Below are 19371 nucleotides of genomic sequence, written 5' to 3' on the forward strand. Positions count from 1 at the left end.
CTGGAAACATGGATTAAAATGTATATTGTTTTAAGATATACATTTCCATCTTTTATATAATGTATTTATTTGTATCATTCCTAAAAGATACATATTAAATCGGATTTTCCGGGTTGCCAGTTCAAGGTCATGGAGTGGTCTTCATGTTGACATAGAAATCACATTGTCTTATGCATTTCAAGTCGAAATGCCAGATATTTTTGTACATTTTATGACTATCACTTTTGTTATTTATATTGCGATCGTTCTTTCTTGATACTAAATGGATTTTTGACCCAAAATAACACGTGATCCAATGTTTACAGAAATGACATATTGTTATGCAGAATTACTCGACGTGCAGAATTGGCCGACATGGTGGTATATATAAAAAAAAACAATACGAGCCCCCGTATCAATACAGGTTTGGGGACTGGTTTAACGAATTACTAGAAGACAAGTTGATTTTACAGAGAGTTTTCAGTCCTTGAAATGATTGTCAAAGAAACATCTGACAAATGAGATGATTATAACTTTATATATTATTCCATAATGTACTCCATAATACTCCATGTAATTCATAATGTTTGAAAATTCCATCTATTTCATAATGTTTGAATACTCCATGTAATCCATAATGTTTGAATACTCCATGTACTACATATATTTGAATCAGTGTTTCCCTTTATGCACATTTGTGCCTCAGGGACGCACGCTGGAGAAAATTGATGCACACATTTTGTTACCGTGCGTTATTTTGATGCAAAGGATTTTTATATTATGATCATGATTTATTTAATACCCAATGCACTGGACGATGGATGGCACTGTATATACTTTGCGTATAGGCATTGACTGGTTCCCCGCTTTGTTTGCTCCCTGCCTTGCGCTCCTCTATTCGCATAGCAAAGTGCAACGCAGGGAACATATAAAACAATGAACCAGACTAGCATAGGCAATGTTATGATGGAGTAGCTTCCCCTAATCTCATGAGCTTCTCGCAATTTCCATCAAGCACAGCAAGCCGTTCTAGATATTTAACATCAAGGTTTATTGCACTAGAAAGTGATCTCCAGATTAAAATGCAGTGCACTAAAATAATTAGCGAAGAAAGTGAAAGAAGCAGAACACAAAAGAGTAAATGTGGATCTAACTTTAATGAAAAATGGAGAAAATAATTCCCTTGACTGGAATACGGTATTCATACATTAGGATTACTGGTGTGACTATGATCGCGTGATTGCAAAGACTGCAAAAGTGAATAATTCTTTTGTGACAGGATTTTAGAATTTTAAAAAATAGGCCCTCGTTCGCCATAAGATATCTGGAGAACACATTATAACCTAAGACATTATTTCACAACAAAGAAATCAGTAAACTTGCAGACACATTATTTGGATTACAAAGTCAGCGGGTCATTGCATATTTTGATGGTTTTTAACTTTAACTGCAATAAAAGAAAGATCTTAAAGTTCAAGTGCAACTTATTAGAAGGAAGATGAATCAGTATCCTCCTTGATATTTGGACAAATGTGTTCTAGGATGAAGTACAATGAACAGTATGATAGTACACATTTGACAGAAGACAGTAAATTAACTCCCATTTGGTTAAAAAATATTTATTTGGCATTTTGTATTGGCTTATATGTAATGTGTTGGGCTATAACATTGTTGAGGAGACTGTTAAAAGTAAGACTTTATAAAAAAATGAACTAATAAAATTATTCTTTGAATGGACAATGTATTTGTTTGTTAATTGTGCATGATGGTGTATTTTTATGTTTAGAGAGAGAGAGAGAGAGCTGTGCAAGTTGCAATATCCTATTTCAAGCTAAAAAAGTACTAGTGTATGAAAATTTGTCAGTACATTTTTGACCCCCACATTTTTTTTTTACCCTCAGTTTTGACACCTAGGGGTTTTTGTACCTTCAATTTTACACCCCTGGGGGATGCACTGTTTGAATACTCCATATAATTTATGTTTTAATTCTCCATTCAATTTATGTTTGAATACTCAGTTTAATCCACACTGTTTGAATACTCCATGTAATTCATACTGTTTTAATACTCCATTAATTCATAATGTTTGAATACTCCATGTAATTTATAATGTTTGAATACTTCGTGTAATCCATAATGTTTGGATACTCCATGTAATCCATAATGTTTGAATACTCCATGTAATCCATAATGTTTGAATACTCCATGTAATCCATAATGTTTGAATACTCCATGTAATCCATAATGGCTGAATACTCCATGTAATCAATAATGTTTGAATACTCCATTAATTCATAAAGTTTGAATACTCCATGTAATTTATGCTTTAATTCTCCATGTAATTTGTAATGTTTGAATACTCCTTATAATTCATAATCTTTGAATACTTCATGTAATTCATAATGTTTGTTGTTGTTGTTCTTGTAGGGTTTAATGCCAATTTTCAGCACACAATAGGCTATACATGGCGGCCAGTATTAACGGTGCAGGAAGAACCTGGGAAAACCCTGGAAAGAACCACCGACTAACGAGAAGCTACTGGGAAGCTTTCTCACATACCCACATTGGCCGAACCCGAGACTCAAACCCGCGCAGACAGATGTGAGATGGCAGTGATCATTAACGGAGAGCTCTTTAGACCACTCGGCCACTCGTGGCCATTCAGAATGTTTGAATACTCCATGTAATTCATGTTTGAATACTCCATGTAATTTATAATGCATGAATACTCAATGTAATTCATAATGTTTGAATACTCCATGTAATTCGTCATGTTCGAATACTCATGTAATTTATAATGTTTAAATACTCCATGTAATTCATAGTGTAATTCATAGTGTTTGTTATTGTTGTTGTTGTTGTAGTGTTTAACGCCATTTATTAGCACAAGATAGGCTATACATGGCGGCCAGTATTAATGATAGAGGAATAACCCGGGAAAACCCCGGAAAGGACCACCAAACCACAAGAAGCTATTGACAAGCTTTCTCACACACCCACAATGGCTGAATCAGAGACTCGAACCCACACAGACCAAGGTGAGTTGGATGTGATCCGTAACGGACAGAGCTTTAGACCACTCGGGGCCCCGATTGTGTTTGAATACTCCATGTAATATAGTTCACAGTATTTGAATATTCCATGTAATGCATAGTGTTTGAATACTCCTCTAACTTATGCTTGAATACTCTATGTAATTCATAATGTTTGAATACTCCATGTAATTCATGTTTGAATACTCCATGTAATTCACAATGTTTGAATACTTCATATAATTCATGTCTGAATACTCTATGTAATTCATACTGTTTGAATACATGCAATTCATAAGGTCTGAATACTCCATGTAATTCATGTTCGAATACTACGTGTAATTCATAATCTTTAAATGCTATGTGTAATTCATAATGTTTGAATAATACGTGTAATTCATGTGAATATACATGTAATTCATAATGTTTGAATACTACGTGTAATTCATAATGTTCAAGTACTACATGTAATTCATTATTCAATACTCCATGTAATTCATAACATTTGAATACTCCATATAATTCATGTTTTAATACTCCATGTAATTCATAATGTTTAAATACTCCACGTAATTCATAATATTTAAATACTCCATTTAATATATATATATATTTGAGTACTCCATATAATTTATGTTTAAATATGACATGTAATTCATGTTTGAATACTACATGTAATTCATGTTTAAATATGACATTAATTCATGTTTGAATACTACATGTAATTCATAATGTTTAAATATGACATGTAATTCACAATGTATGAGTACTTCATATAATTCATAAAGTTTGAATACTCCATGTAATTCATAGCATTTGAATACCCCATGTAATTCATAGTATTTGAGTACTCCATGTAATTCATAGTGTTTGAATACTCCATCTAATTTATGTTTGAACACTCTATGTAATTCATAATGTTTAAATACTCCATAGAATTCATGTTTAAATACTCCATATAATTCAAAGTGTTCACATTCCAAGGACTTCACTTGAGGAAAACAGTGTTGTCTAATTTTCATTACATTTTTCTTTACACTAACATGGCTTGTGTTTTTAAGTCCATTTCTTCTGCCAAAGCCAAATAATGCTCATCCTTACCGATCACAAAGTATTTTAATCTCTGTATAAAATCTAAAACTTCTGGGTATGTTATTGAATGACTCAGACTTTAATAATACTGCCTTGTCAGTCTCCATTGGCAAAGCATCAAAAGCAAGGCCACATGCTTACTCAAAAAAGCCCTGGTATTAAATTAATAAACAAACACACAATGTTATGTTGATGATGTATGCACAATGAATAGAATCAATTACGTAATATTTCTCACATTGCATACATAAAAGCATTTAGTTATTGATAATTCGCCCCTAATCTGGATCATCACCTCAAGGATCAGTCCACTACTATATGTGCTAAGCATAATAATAACATAATGTCAGGAATAAAGCAGGTACATTATATTTACCAGATAAAACTGATTGTTGGTCCTATTGTACTTTTTCAGAAAAAAAATGAAAATTTGGATTTGAAATTTGCTTAGTATTCTGTGGCTGATGGATGTTGGTTTGCTGGGAAATATGATACCAAAGAAGAATAAAAATCAACACTAACAACAAATTGGTCTTCGGTATACTGAAGGTTCTCTTTGAAGGATCATATTGTATATCCTTTGTGCTTTTAAGGTACTTTTAAAACAAACACTGCCCTATTGAATCACACTGTATACAATTTGTGTATCTTAAAGCACTTATTTAACAACAGCCTTCAGTAAAAAGATCCTTATCTTGTAATACATGTTATCTTTAGGATTCTGATTAATAGCTTTATAGAGATAGCACTCAGGTCCCAATCTTGTAATACGTGTTATCTTTAGGATTCTGATTAATAGCTTTATAGAGATAACACTCAGGTCCCAATCTTGTAATACATGTTATCTTAAGGATTCTGATTAATAGCTTTATAGAGATAGCACTCAGGTCCCAATCTTGTAATACATGTTATCTTTAGGATTCTGATTAATAGCTTTATAGAGATAGCACTCAGGTCCCAATCTTGTAATACGTGTTATCTTTAGGATTCTGATTAATAGCTTTATAGAGATAGCACTCAGGTCCCTAACTTGTAATACATATTATGTCTAGTATTTGCATTAAAGGCTTTAGCAAGAGATACAGTTAGCACTCAGTCCATATCTTGCAATGCTTGTTATTTTTAGGACTTGCATTAAGCTTTATAGAGAGATAATACTCAGGTCCCTATCTTGTAATACCGTTTTTGTTTAGTACGTGAATTACAAGCCTTAGAAAGAGATAACATGCTGATCCCTACCTTGTAATACATGTTATATTTTGGACTCAGATTATCAGCGTCACAGAGACAACACTCAGGTCCTTATCTGGCAATGCATGTTATCTCGTTCTGTCTCACATTAGAAGCTTTATAAAGGGACAATATGTGGGTCCGTATCTTGTAACGTATGTTATTTTTAGGACTCCCATTAAAAGCTTTAGAAAGAGATAACACACAGGTCCCTATCTTGTAATGCATGTTACTGTTAAGGTTTGATTTGGAACATTAGATTGTACAGAAGACGTAAACAAACCTCTTTCTGAGTTGGACTTGCATCACATATGATATTCATCTCGTAAATATGCTGTAGTTGGATAAGTTCTGTCAGTTGCAGAGACCGGTTTATGTTCTTCTGTGAACAATGGTGAGTTTATTTACTTCTGTAAGTCCACATTTAAGCCAAGTTTATATATAGGGTGAATTCTATGCTACAGATATACCGCATATCCATCCTCACCCACACCCTCGTTATCATCTAAGCTATAACGGTAGTTTTACTTGTTACTGTTCTTGTTTTGGTGGTTTCCCATTTTTCATGTATAATACATAACAAACACCTGTGGGGATAAACTGGCAATATTGAAACAGACGAGACCATTTTGTCCCAATTCCCTTTCGCGAGTCGAATAAAACAATGGCAGACAAAACAGTTCAATGAAAACAAAAAATTCCTGAAGGCGGGGTTACAAAGTTTTCCCATGATTGCAGCCCATCAGTACAGAGAATACTGCGCAATAATTTCATGGGCTTATTTGGACCAATCAGAATCACATAAAGTACTATGTTGACATGTATATCAAAAAATATGAAACAGCACACACTGTAGGCAAAGTGTACTAACTATGTGATAATGCATTACACTGCAGGCAAAGTGTACTGACTATGTGATAATGCATTACACTGTAGGCAAAGTGTATCAACAATGTGATAATGCATTATACTGTAGGCAAAGTGTAAAGACTATGTGATAATGCATTTTTTCTTTAGGACTCATATTAGCGGTCTTGTAGGACTAAGCATCTCGCAACTAAAAGAAGCAGAAGAGAAGTTGAAAAATTAGCAATGTGAAGAGGGCAGTGAGAAAAAAACCTTGATGGTCTAGGTGACAACATTATTGGTGAGTAGTGGCAAGGCTGGCTTGTGGGCTGTCGATGGGATATTTTGCAGTACAACAAATTCAAATGGTGTTCGTACACCCCTTGATGGGGAAGTATGAAATTTGTTTTAAAGTCATCTTGCTGTATTATACAATTCTATAAAATGCCATAATGATAATTCATATTAAGTTATTTATCCTGATGGGGTCCATCTGATAAATAAAGACAAATTAAGCATACCTAATCATTAGCTTCATTGATATTTTGTACAAAACCCCTGCAATATGTCCATAGTTCTTTGAATTGAGTGCATAATTCTCAATTACTTAGCTGACACAAACTCTATATAAACACTGATTATAAAAGAAGCATCGAGTCCTTTTATTTGTTGTAAATTGTATAGGGTTGATATGTTTTTAGTCTTTGGCATCTTTCACATACTGTAACGATAAACATCAGTTTGTCTGTGTTGTTATATTTATATTGCATGTTATTTTCGGTTTATTGCGCAATTCTAGATCTGTCTCACTTTCTTAAATATCACTTTCTGATTATGTATTCAACCAAAAGTCAAGTGCATGTCTGAATCATGTCAGGCAAGTACTTTCATGACGCAAATATGGAAGTGTCTTCTAGACTTAGACCAATCTGCATCAAATAGACACAAATGTTAATCATAATTGGATGAGTTGTCTTCCCACTAATTATTGCAATGTGTTACAAATATTTTAATAACTATTGTAAAATTCTCTAAGTGCAGATGGCAATTCCTGTACAACATACATGGTGAATAATTGTTGACTACCAGCTTGAACTGTAACCCCTGGGCACTACACTGAAAACTTAACTTGCATCCTTGGAATTGTACAAATTGTGTACAAACAGGGGTGAACAATACCTGGCAATCAGCCTGGTTTGAAACCCCTTGTCACTATACTGAAAACTGGACTTGCCTTCTAGGAACTGTAAACATACCGTACAAACATGGGTGAAAATGATTGCCTACCAGCCTGAATTGAAAACCTGGGCAATATACTGAAAACTGAACTTGCCTTCTTTAGTATTAAGCTCTCTGAAATCCTCAGGTTTCTTTTCTTTATGATCTGTGGACTGACATGATGTACAGATATAGTCATAGAACAATCCCTGTCCATCAACACTGCATGTCTGTTGTTCTGCCTAAATGAATTTTATGATCTACTGACTGACAGCATGTACAGATGGAATGGAAACACAGCCACTGTACATCAATAATACATGCCTATTCATTTGCCTAAATGAATTGTATCATCTAATAACTGAGAGTATGTACAGATGGAGTGGAAACACAACCACTGTCCATCAATAATATATGCCAATTCATTTGCCTAAATGAATTTGTTCATCTAATAACTGACATGATGTACAGATGGAATGGAAACACAGCCACTGTCCATCAATAATAATATATGCCTATTCATTTGTCTAATGAATTTTATGATCTAATGACTGACATGATGTACAGATGAAATGGAAACACAGCCACTGTCCATCAATAATAATATATGCCTATTCATTTGTCTAATGAATTTTATGATCTAATGACTGACATGATGTACAGATGAAATGGAAACACAGCCACTGTCCATCATCAATAATATATGCCTATTCATTTGTCTAATGAATTTTATGATCTAATGACTGATATGATGTACAGTTGGAATGGAAACACAACCAATGTCCATCGGCACTATGTCAGTTATTCGGCAGAAAATTGTAGATGAAACACAAATGCATTATTAAAACTTCATGCTTTGTCTATATTACCTTGATCGTTTCATCATCACCATATGACCTTGGCATGGCAATGATATTGAGCTTTTCCATGAGAAGCAGGATATGTTCTTTGTTGTCATGGAAATCCGGGTTCTCCTTCTTGGTCCAGATGGCATCTATACATGATAAAAATGAGATCATGAAAAACGTGGCAATATGATTAAATATGTCAAGTTGGCATACTATTCACAACCTTTATCTTCTCTCTACATTTCAGTCAATGGTCACAACAATTTAAAAAACAAATGACACATACATTTTGTGAACGTATTTCCAGATAGTAAGTGAAGAAGAAAAAGAAACAGCATGGTGTTAATTTCAATCTAAAAAAAATCAATCGATTGCTAGGCATCAACTGTATCAATCTAATTAAGGTTTATATGATTCTAATACTAAGCATCACTTCGATGACTAACTTGGTCCTGTGTCGATCTAATTAAGTTTAAATTCACTCGAATACTTCACAGAACTATAATAATTAACTTAGCCCACTATCAATCTAATTAAATTCTGTGGAATTTCTGATCCATTTATTTTAGTACCCTATCAGATAAAGCATACCAGCTGTTGGAGGAAAACAGTTTGTTTCATGCCATTTGTAGAAGGGAAATAATTTTGATTCATGCCATTTCTAATATGGAAACAATTTGCTTCACATCGATTTTAGTACAGAAATGACTTGTTTCATGCCAACTGTAGTAGAAAAATAACTTTTTTCATGCCGTTTGTAGAAGGGAAGCAATTAGTATATTGCAGATCGTAGCAAAGAAACTATTTGCTTCATGCCATTGTCAGTGGTGAAACAATTTCCTTTATGCCATTTATGGTAGGGAAACAATTTGCTTCATGCTGATTTTAGCATGGAAATAATTTGCTTCATGCCTTTTGTAGAAGGGAAATGATTTTTTTCATGCCATTCATAGGAAAACAATTTCCTTTATTGCACTTTGTATAAGGAAAATAATTTGGTCCAGTTAAGGACTGTTTAATCGAAAGGCCAGTCCTAAGTGTACAACAAGCACAAACTCAAAACTAAATTTTCATCTGGTAGTCTCTCAAGTACAACAAGTACTCATAATTATTCAGTGTTGCAACTAGGATTCTATGGGAAAGGGACACTGTGCCAACTTGCCATGCAATCTGGGATGCCTCTTTGATTCCTTTGGCAACGGACAGATGAAATTTCACAGGGATGGAGAAAGACGTGCATAATGACTTCAGGAATATTTGTTTTTTAACATTTACAATATATAATGTATACATATATAACCATTTTACACACATTAAATACACACACAACTGTTATATGGTTACTGAATAGCTGTCTATGCTGATTTGACACCAAGTATTTTCCATTCTCTTTTTCTTTTGCCCTTGCCAAGGAGTACATGTATACAATATTCTAGATATTTATAAAACTGGACTTGTATTATGCAAACCACAGAACTTCAGGGAGGCAATTCACTGGATTCTACACTAGTATATGTACATTTGATATGAACATTAAGCATACGTTAATGATATCCAACTTTGGCTACTTTCTAAATCCAAGTAATATGTTCACTTCTATAAAATCAGCCAATGTGTCAATTGTTTCTATTAACTGATGTGATGTGATGTGATTTTGATTTTTAACATAGCTTTAACAATTTTTCAGTCATATTGCTACGATGTCTGCAATGTGGCAGTTTATAGTGATGTCTAGCACTGGGGCATCATGCTGCAGACATGTAGCATGATGTCCCACCCAGTCACATTATCCTGACACCAGGCCGACCAGTCCTAACACTAACCTCTTAATGCTGAACGCCAAACGAGGCAGCTGTTAGTACCATTTTTTAAGTCTCTGGTATGATTCGGCTGGGGATCGAACCCACGACCTCCCGCATCCGAGGCGGATGCTCTAACCACTAGGCCACCGGAGCGGTCTCTATTAACTGACCTAAAAATTACCAATATTGTTTTCAAAATGTGACATCCCAAAAAATAAATAAATAAAGCAGTCTGTTAAGCTTCATAATAAAAAAGTATATAATGATAATTCTGAGAGTTTCAATTTGAACTATTATCAATGCAGAATTGTGTGGAGAATTTTGTATGGAAAATTGTGAAGTCCTTAGTCCAGTAGTAGAGACAGCATGGAACAGTATCGATTCCTATTCCTTATGAGAGTAATTCAGATTTAAAATAGACTCATTAAGTTTCCATTTGATTTTAAATGGAATTCCATTAATTTCCGTTTGATTTATAATATAATTCCAAAAAGTTTGCAGCTGATTTATAACAGAGTTCCATCTAGTTTCCAGCTGATTTATAGTAGAGTTCCATCTAGTTTCCAGCTGATTTATAGCAGAATTCCATCTAGTTTCCATTTGCTTTATGATAGAGTTCCATCTAGTTTCCAGGTGATTTATAGTTGAGTTCCATCTAATTTCCATTTGCTTTATAATAGAGTTCCAGCTGATTTATCGTAGAGTTCCATCTAGTTTCCATTTGCTTTATAATAAGAGTTCCAGCTAGTTTCTATTTGATTTATAATAAGAGTTCATCTAGTTTCCAGCTGATTTATAATAGAGTTCCATCTAGTTTCCAGCTGATTTATAGTAGAGTTCCAGCTAGTTTCAATTTGATTTATAATAAGAGTTCCATCTAGTTTCCAGCTGATTTATAGTAGAGTTCCATCTAGTTTCCATTCGATTTATAATAAGAGTTCCATCTAGTTTCCAGATGATTTGTAGTAGAGTTCCATCTAGGTTCCATTTGATTTATAATAAGAGATCCATCTAGTTTCCAGGTGATTTATAATAAGAGTTCCATCTAGTTTCCAGCTAATTTATAATAGAGTTCCATCTAGTTTCCAGCTGATTTATAATAAGATTTCCATCTCGTTTCCAGCTGATTTATAATAGAGTTCCATCTAGTTTCCAGCTAATGTATAATAGAGTTCCATCTAGTTTCCAGCTGATTTATAATAAGAGTTCAATCTAGTTTCCAGCTGATTTATAACAGAGTTCCATCTAGTTTCCAGCTGATTTATAGCAGAGTTCCATCTAGTTTCCATTCGATTTATAATAAGAGTTCCACCTAGTTTCCAGATGATTTATAGTAGAGTTCCATCTAGGTTCCATTTGATTTATAATAAGAGTTCCATCTAGTTTCCAGCTGATTTATAATAAGAGTTCCATCTAGTTTCCAGCTAATTTATAATAGAGTTCCATCTAGTTTCCAGCTAATTTATAATAGAGTTCCATCTAGTTTCCAGCTGATTTATAATAAGATTTCCATCTCGTTTCCAGCTGATTTATAATAGAGTTCCATCTAGTTTCCAGCTAATGTATAATAGAGTTCCATCTAGCTTCCAGCTGATTTATAATAAGAGTTCAATCTAGTTTCCAGCTGATTTATAACAGAGTTCCATCTAGTTTCCAAATGATTAATAGTAGAGTTTCATCTAGGTTCCGCTTGATTTATAATAAGTGTTCCATCTAGTTTCCAGCTGATTTATAATAGAGTACCATCTAGTTTCCAGATGATTTATAGTAGAGTTCATCTAGTTTCTATTTGATTTGTAATAAGAGTTCCATCTAGTTTCCAGCTGACTGAAAATGTAATTCCATTTGGTTATCATTTGATTTAAAATATAGTTCAATTTAGTTTCATATTTAATTTAAAAAAACAGTTCAATTTAGTTTGAATTTGATTTAAAACAGAGTTCATTTAAGTTTCAATTTGATTTATTATATAATTCCATTAAGTTTCCATTTGATTTTTATTAGAGTTCAATCTTGTTTCCAGTTGATTTATAGTAGAGTTCCATTTAGTTTCCACTGGATTTATAACAGAGTTCAATTAAGTTTCCATTTGATTTAAAATATAGTTCCAGTCAGCTTCCATTTGATTTAAAATATAGCTCCATTTTGTTTCAATTTAAATTGAAGTCTGTTTCCCATTTAATATATAAATTATTAAGTAATTATGCATGTTTGTCTCACTTCTTGAGAAGAATTATACTTTCATCTTGTGGAAATTATAATTTCACATTACATTATTTCTAATTGTGTTTTTCTAAGTTCCTGGTATGGCATGATGAACCCTATAAAATTCTACAAAAGTAATATTGATATAAAATGTGTGTATGCACTTTTTCTATGCAAGGAGCAAGCCATCTTCGTAAATAATGCCATTAACAGCAAATACAGACTTTTCAGGCCATTTTCTTCAGACGGATATTATTATCATTTATCTTAAGTGCATCACAAGAAGACTGAAAGTATGGCATCCTCAGTCCGCCATCTTTATAGTTATTGACCAGAATGTTTCTTCCAATTCTGTCACCTTTTCCACCCTAAAATAAGTTTAAAAAGACTGTTTGAATATGCTTGTTTGGAGGGTCAGGACACACCATAAGTCAGTAAGCAAGCATGGGCAAAGCTAAAGATTTATTTAATGTGAACATGGACAGATTTCTTAAAGACCATTTAGCAATGAAGTTATTCATTTGATCTTTGTATAATTTAATATGGGAACATCGATTTTGCTCAATTTTAATTTTATAAAGTCAAAATTTACTGAACCGATTCCAAGTAATATTTTCATAGTTTTTATTTTCCACCCCAACTTCTTTTTGAACCAAGCTATATGACCTGAGTTTTATCAAAGTTCACTTCCATCCAAGAGCAGTGGAAGAAGCTATCAAAAATATTCAATTCAGTGCTGAGTGTCATATTCTTTTAATACAAGTGAAATTGTCATCATACAGACTTGTTAGATATTCAGTGTTTTATACTGTTTATATATGGATTGTTCTTCTTAGAACAACATCTAACTATATTAATTTACAAGTATTTGGAGAAATTGGGTCACCCTGCCTGACCCTATACTGTAGTGGGAAAACTGAAAGCATTGTTTATCTTTTAGCACACAGCTAGATAGATATATTGTGATAAAAGGTTTGAAACCATTCCAAAACAGATGGATCAAAACAAACTTAAGACTTTTCTACAAAAGACCATTCTACTGAATCAAAAACATTCTTGAAATAAACAGCTACATGTACTGGCATATCAACTTCGTCAGGTTTTTTTTCTTCAACTAAATAAAATCTAAGGCATGTACAGTCACTGATACATCCACCATTAAAATACCAACTTTTGTTTCACTTATTATCTGAGGTAAGGTCTTCTTTATTGTGTGAGCATTAGCTGCCAATACAATTTATGATCAACAATAGAGACAGCTTGCCAATATTTTAAATAAAAGTTTGATTTTTGTTAATAAAATAGGTGATAACTCCTTGCTTTTATGTAGCTGATAGACTATTGTAGCTGATTTACTATTATTTTCATATGATTGATTTAGGACTCCAACCAAAATGCCCCAGTTCAATGAAGAAAGATTTATAGAATATGTAGTAAAAGCATCTAGGCCAGGTGACATGCCATTCTTCATTTTTTGTTTCAATGCATTTAGACATTCTTGCAGCGATAGAGGGAATTTAAGTGATTCTTTCTCGTCGCAGACAGCTTGCGTATAAAGAGATCTACTAAGGGTCGAAAAAAGATTTGTACAGTCAGAAGAAGGATTCACCGAGTCAAAAAAATATTCAAATGAGTAACCACACTGAAAATTTATACTGGAATAAGGTTTCTGTACAAGATTTCCTGTTCAATTATTGTGCTATTCAGATCTGCTAGTTCAATTGCATCATCAAGAATGTTACTTTTTCAAGGTAATGCCTTTTTCTCAAGGTCCCAAAGAACTTAGGGCTTCTCTCCCCCTCCACTTTCCATGTTGCTTTTGCTCACAAGATCATCCCTTTAACTTGTTCAAATGTGTTTTCAATATGCCAGTTTCAACAACTGTTCATTCAAGATTGTTATTATAATATAAAGATGCAAACTTGACACTGACACTCCCTCTCTCCAGCTGATACTTTGTGTCTTTTTAAAAAGAGGAATGACATGTACCTTTTCCACAATATTATTAGTATCAAAGAGTTTAGAAGAAGGAAAAAGAGTCAGCGTTTTTAATCTCAACTGGAATACTATTCCAGAACAAAGCTCCAGAGTATTGGAAACTTTTTAAAAATAATTCCTTATTTGGTTTGGTTATTTTACACAGTTTAGTAGACATGGATCACAGGTGGGGATTATTGCCAGGCAGCCTATACTGGAATAATGATTGTAAATATTCAGGAGCACTATTACTGGATATCCTGTATATTAATTTGGCTCTTCTCAGATTGATTGAGTCTTTAATTGGTAATATTTTTAGCTTACCAGCTAAATTTTCATTGATTTCTTTCTGGGTTGATATTAGCCCAAATTCTCTTTTTTGATGATATGCCAGCTTTGCTATGTTTTTATCATTTGAATTACCCCATACTTTATTACAGTAGTCTAAATAGGGTTGTAAGTAACTGTTATAAAATAGCTGTATGTGCCTTTCAGGGGGAAAATGTCTTATCCTACTGAGAAGCCATAAACTTGAATTGACTTTTTTTGCTGATATGTTTGATATGTTCGGTCCATGATAGGTTATTATCTACCAAAACACCAAGTAGTCTATGATGACACCATTTGCAAATTGTTATCCTTCCATGTCAGACATAGTTCATCACTATCAAGATTGTCCTTTTTCGTTGTGTTGAGATAAGTAATATTTTAGTCTTACCAGAATTTACCACCATGCTATTGCATGTGCAACAGTTGTCCAGTTTGTTTAGGGCATTCTGTAAAGAAATTTCTAGTTCATCCTTTGTGTTTTGGATGTCTGACAATGTTGTGTCATCTGCATAGAGATATGTAGATGAGATTGAGTCCCTTAGTAAAAGTGGTAGGTCGTTAATAAATAAAATAAACAAGTAATGAACCTTCAATTGAGCCTTGTGGTACTCCATATATAATTGTTCCAGGTTCAGACAGAACATTATTTATATAATCATCTTGTGTTCGCTTACTTAAGTATGAAGTAAACCATCTAATTGTACTTTCATCACATTATTAGAATTTCAGTTTCTTCAAAAGGAATTTTTTGATCCACTATATCAATAGCTTTCCTGAAATCTACAAACACAGATCCTATTATTCTAACTTGGTCAAGTGCTTGAAACCATTTATCAGGTACGGAGATCAAGGCAGTCACACATGAATAGTTTGTGAGTGCCTGAAGCCATTTATCAGGTACGGAGATCAAGGCAGTCTCGCATGAATAGTTTGTGAGTGCTTGAAGCCATTTATCAGATACGGAGGTCAAGGCAGTCACACATGAATAGTTTGTGAATGCTTGAAGCCATTTATCAGGTACGGAGATCAAGGCAGTCTCACATGAATAGTTTGTGAATGCTTGAAGCCATTTATCAGGTACGGAGATCAAGGCAGTCACACATGAATAGTTTGTGAGTGCCTGAAGCCATTTATCAGATACGGAGGTCAAGGCAGTCACACATGAATAGTTTGTGAGTGCTTGAAGCCATTTATCAGGTACGGAGATCAAGGCATTCACACATGAATAGTTTGTGAGTGCTTGAAGCCATTTATCAGATATGGAGGTCAAGGCAGTCACACATGAATAGTTTGTGAATGCCTGAAGCCATTTATCAGGTATGGAGATCAAGGCAGTCTCACATGAATAGTTTGTGACTGCTTGAAGCCATTTATCAGGTACGGAGATCAAGGCAGTCACACATGAATAGTTTGTGTGTGCTTGAAGCCATTTATCAGGTACGGAGATCAAGGGAGTCACATATGAATAGTTTGTGTGTGCTTGAAGCCATTTATCAGGTACGGAGATCAAGGGAGTCACACATGAATAGTTTGTGAATGCTTGAAGCCATTTATCAGATATGGAGGTCAAGGCAGTCACACATGAATAGTTTGTGAATGCTTGAAACCATTTATCGGGTATGGAGATCAAGGCAGTCACACATGAATGGTTTGTGAGTGCTTGAAGCCATTTATCAGGTACGAAGATCAAGGCAGTCACACATGAATAGTTTGTGTCTAAAGTCTGATTGCTTAGGGAGTAACAGCAAGTGTTTGGATAAATATGATATGAATGAATCTTGAACATGTTTTTTTCAATCAATTTTGACAAGTTTGGTAGTATTAAGATTGGTCAGTAGTTATCAGTATCATCCTTGGAACCAGATTTGTGAATAGGAGTTACTTTTGCAGTTTTCCATATTTTGGGGATAGATGAGGTTGCAATACTTAAACTGATTATGAATGTTATGCTATCTAAAAGAGCACAGGCAGAAGATTTAATGAGTCATGGATCAATCTGATCCAGTCCTTTAGCTTTCTTGGTATCAAGTTCACACAGACATTGTTTAAGTTTTTTATATTGGTGGAACAGAATGAGTTTTATTCAAAACTTTGTATTACAAGGACTTGTGTATTTAATTCTTGGATTATTTTTTACTTTAATTCACAATACCATAAGTTCTTTTTTTCCCCTCATTTTTCCATTGCAATGTAATTCCTAAACCTTGATAGAGCTGCATAGTATTCTGATGTCCAATAGTTATTTTCTTTAATACCATTTTGCATAAACCTTTCTCCTTCTGTCAGTTTGTGCCTTTGACCTCTAAGTGTTTCTAACCAAAAATCAATTTGGGGTTCTTCCCAAGTCCAAACTATCTGAAACTTTGGAATCTGCTGATTGTGGAAAACTAACTTTATTACGTGGAATAAACTGGTACAGACAGATGAATGGATAACAATTGTTACAGACGGATGGATAACAACTAACTGGTACCGACAGATGAATGGATAACAACTGCTACAGACTGATGGATGGATAACAACTAATTGGTACAGACAGATGAATGGATAACAATTGGTACAGACAGATGGATGGATGGATAACAGCTAACTGGTACAGACAGATGATGGGTAACTGTTGGTACAGACAGATGAATGGATAACAACTAATAGGTACAAATGGATAGACAACACCTCATTGGTACAGACAGATGGATAAACAACAACTAATTGATACATACATATGGATTGATAATAACTAGTACAGACATATGGTTGGACAACTTCTACTTGGTAAAGATATATAGACAATCAATTGGCATATATGGGCGGAAAACACCTAGTACAAGTATATGTTGGTAGAAGGATTCTAAAATAAATTTTGGTGGTGAATCTTTTAGAATACATCCTTCACATAGCTATGCTAGTAGAGTGAATCTTAAAGGTGGCATCAATCATAACAAGATTGGTTATCAAAGGGCAGACAATCAGCAATACTTGCCTACTGCTTTAAGAAATAGCAAACTTCTAAACCCATACACAAAGATTCACATGCTAATGTACATTTTGTAAACTAATTATGACTCCATTGAAAAATGGCATGACTTCTGGAATGATTATTTATATATCCTGGTGAATGTCACCCAATGTGTGGAGCAGAAAAATTAGATTTTTTCTCAAGGACAAGCGGTTTATCATCATTAGAGTGACAACACAAATTTGGACTATTAATGGATTTGTAAATAAACATTTTCTAAGGATATGATGCAGAATTAATAGGAGGAGACTAGGAATCTTTTAAAAAGGCAAATATGTACAAACCTATCAATTCATGGGTGAGTTTTCCTGTTTCTTTGAATTCATACCACTTGCTAGTGATAGCAGAGTATTTCTTGATGAAAGTTTCAGCTGTGATGAGGGACTTCAGGGCATTAATCAACCACTGTGGATCCAGCACAATCTTCTCTCTCAATGCTTCAACACTGAAAAAATGTATAAAATTATTTTTATCTGAAGAAATCAAACAAGAACTGGGCTGATTTTATCTCAAGAAATCAAACAATGACAGGGCTAATTTTATCTCAAGACTGCAAACAATGACAGGGCTGATTTTGTTTTCACCCATGTAACAGAGAAATCTAGCTGTTTTGCTAACCTTACTTTTCTTATCTCAGTCAGGTCATCTCAGACCAATCATCTCAGCCAAGTGCTCAGAACTACTTTAAAAAAAAATACCTTTGTCTTCTGCTGTGCCTGATGTAGTTATTCTAAAATGGAACAACAACAACAAATATATAAAAACACAGTAACTTAAGGTCAATCCATCTTTGAGAACACACCATACAAAAACATTCTGAGATAGACAAAGACACATGCATATGATGTCAAGCTTTTTGGTATTATGCTAGCTCGTTCCACACAGCATGGTCAATTTTATCCTATACGCAGGCCTAGCTCAGTGCATTTTCAGGTCAACATCATCAAATAAAGCTACCTAACTAGTTTTAAATAATCTGTAAAACATTATATACTATTAGCTACATTTAGCGATGCCGACCTGAAAAATGACTGTGCTATGGGCAGGAAAAAATGTTTAATGCTGTGTGAAAAGAACTATGACAGAAAACACTGATCCATGCACATAGACCATAGACCTATACACTTCATAGCCTCCCAAGACAATAGACCTATACACTTCACAGCCTCCCAAGACAATAGACCTATACACTTCACAGCCTCCCAAGACCATAGACCTATACACTTCACGGCCTCCCAAGACCATAGACCTACACACTTCATAGCCTTCCAAGACCATAGACCTACACACTTCATAGCCTCCCAAGACCATAGACCTATACACTTCACAGCCTCCCAAGACCATAGACCTACACACTTCATAGCCTCCCAAGACCATAGACCTATACACGTCACAGCCTTCCAAGACCATAGATCTATACACTTCACAGCCTCCCAAGACCATAGACCTATACACTTCATAGCCTCCCACCACAGACCTATACACTTCATAGCCTCCCAAGACCATAGACCTATACACGTCACAGCCTTCCAAGACCATAGATCTACACACTTCATAGCCTCCCAAGACCATAGACCTATACACTTCATAGCCTCCCAACTCTCTTAACTACAGAAAATTTAGTAATAGCTAAAAATCTGTATGTCAAACATGCTGTATTCTAATTTTGTTAAGCATCTCCATTGTGCATCAGTTGAATCAAAAATATACCTACGATATTAAATGACATCATAATAATGTATTTACCAACCAGAAGGAATCATTTATCCATCAACATATTAATCCATAAGCAAATT

General features: G+C 34.2%; 1 protein-coding gene across 3 annotated transcripts in view; it reads right to left on the bottom strand.

Annotated features, from left to right (window-relative positions):
• LOC149789929 (uncharacterized) overlaps nucleotides 1–19371 on the bottom strand; it is a 160198-nt gene that overhangs the window by 57686 nt on the left and 83141 nt on the right. For all 3 annotated transcript variants that reach the window (XM_089971994.1, XM_089971993.1, XM_089971992.1), the window contains exons 8-9: nucleotides 17860–18020; nucleotides 8267–8391 (exon numbers count right to left, since the gene is read on the bottom strand). In XM_089971994.1, the coding sequence (XP_089828120.1) occupies nucleotides 8267–8391; nucleotides 17860–18020 (286 nt within the window). The remainder of the gene's footprint in view (nucleotides 1–8266; nucleotides 8392–17859; nucleotides 18021–19371) is intronic.

The sequence above is a fragment of the Sinohyriopsis cumingii genome, chromosome 10 (assembly GCF_028554795.1).
Source record: "Sinohyriopsis cumingii isolate HCF-2022 chromosome 10, ASM2855479v2, whole genome shotgun sequence".
Taxonomy (NCBI): domain Eukaryota; kingdom Metazoa; phylum Mollusca; class Bivalvia; order Unionida; family Unionidae; genus Sinohyriopsis; species Sinohyriopsis cumingii.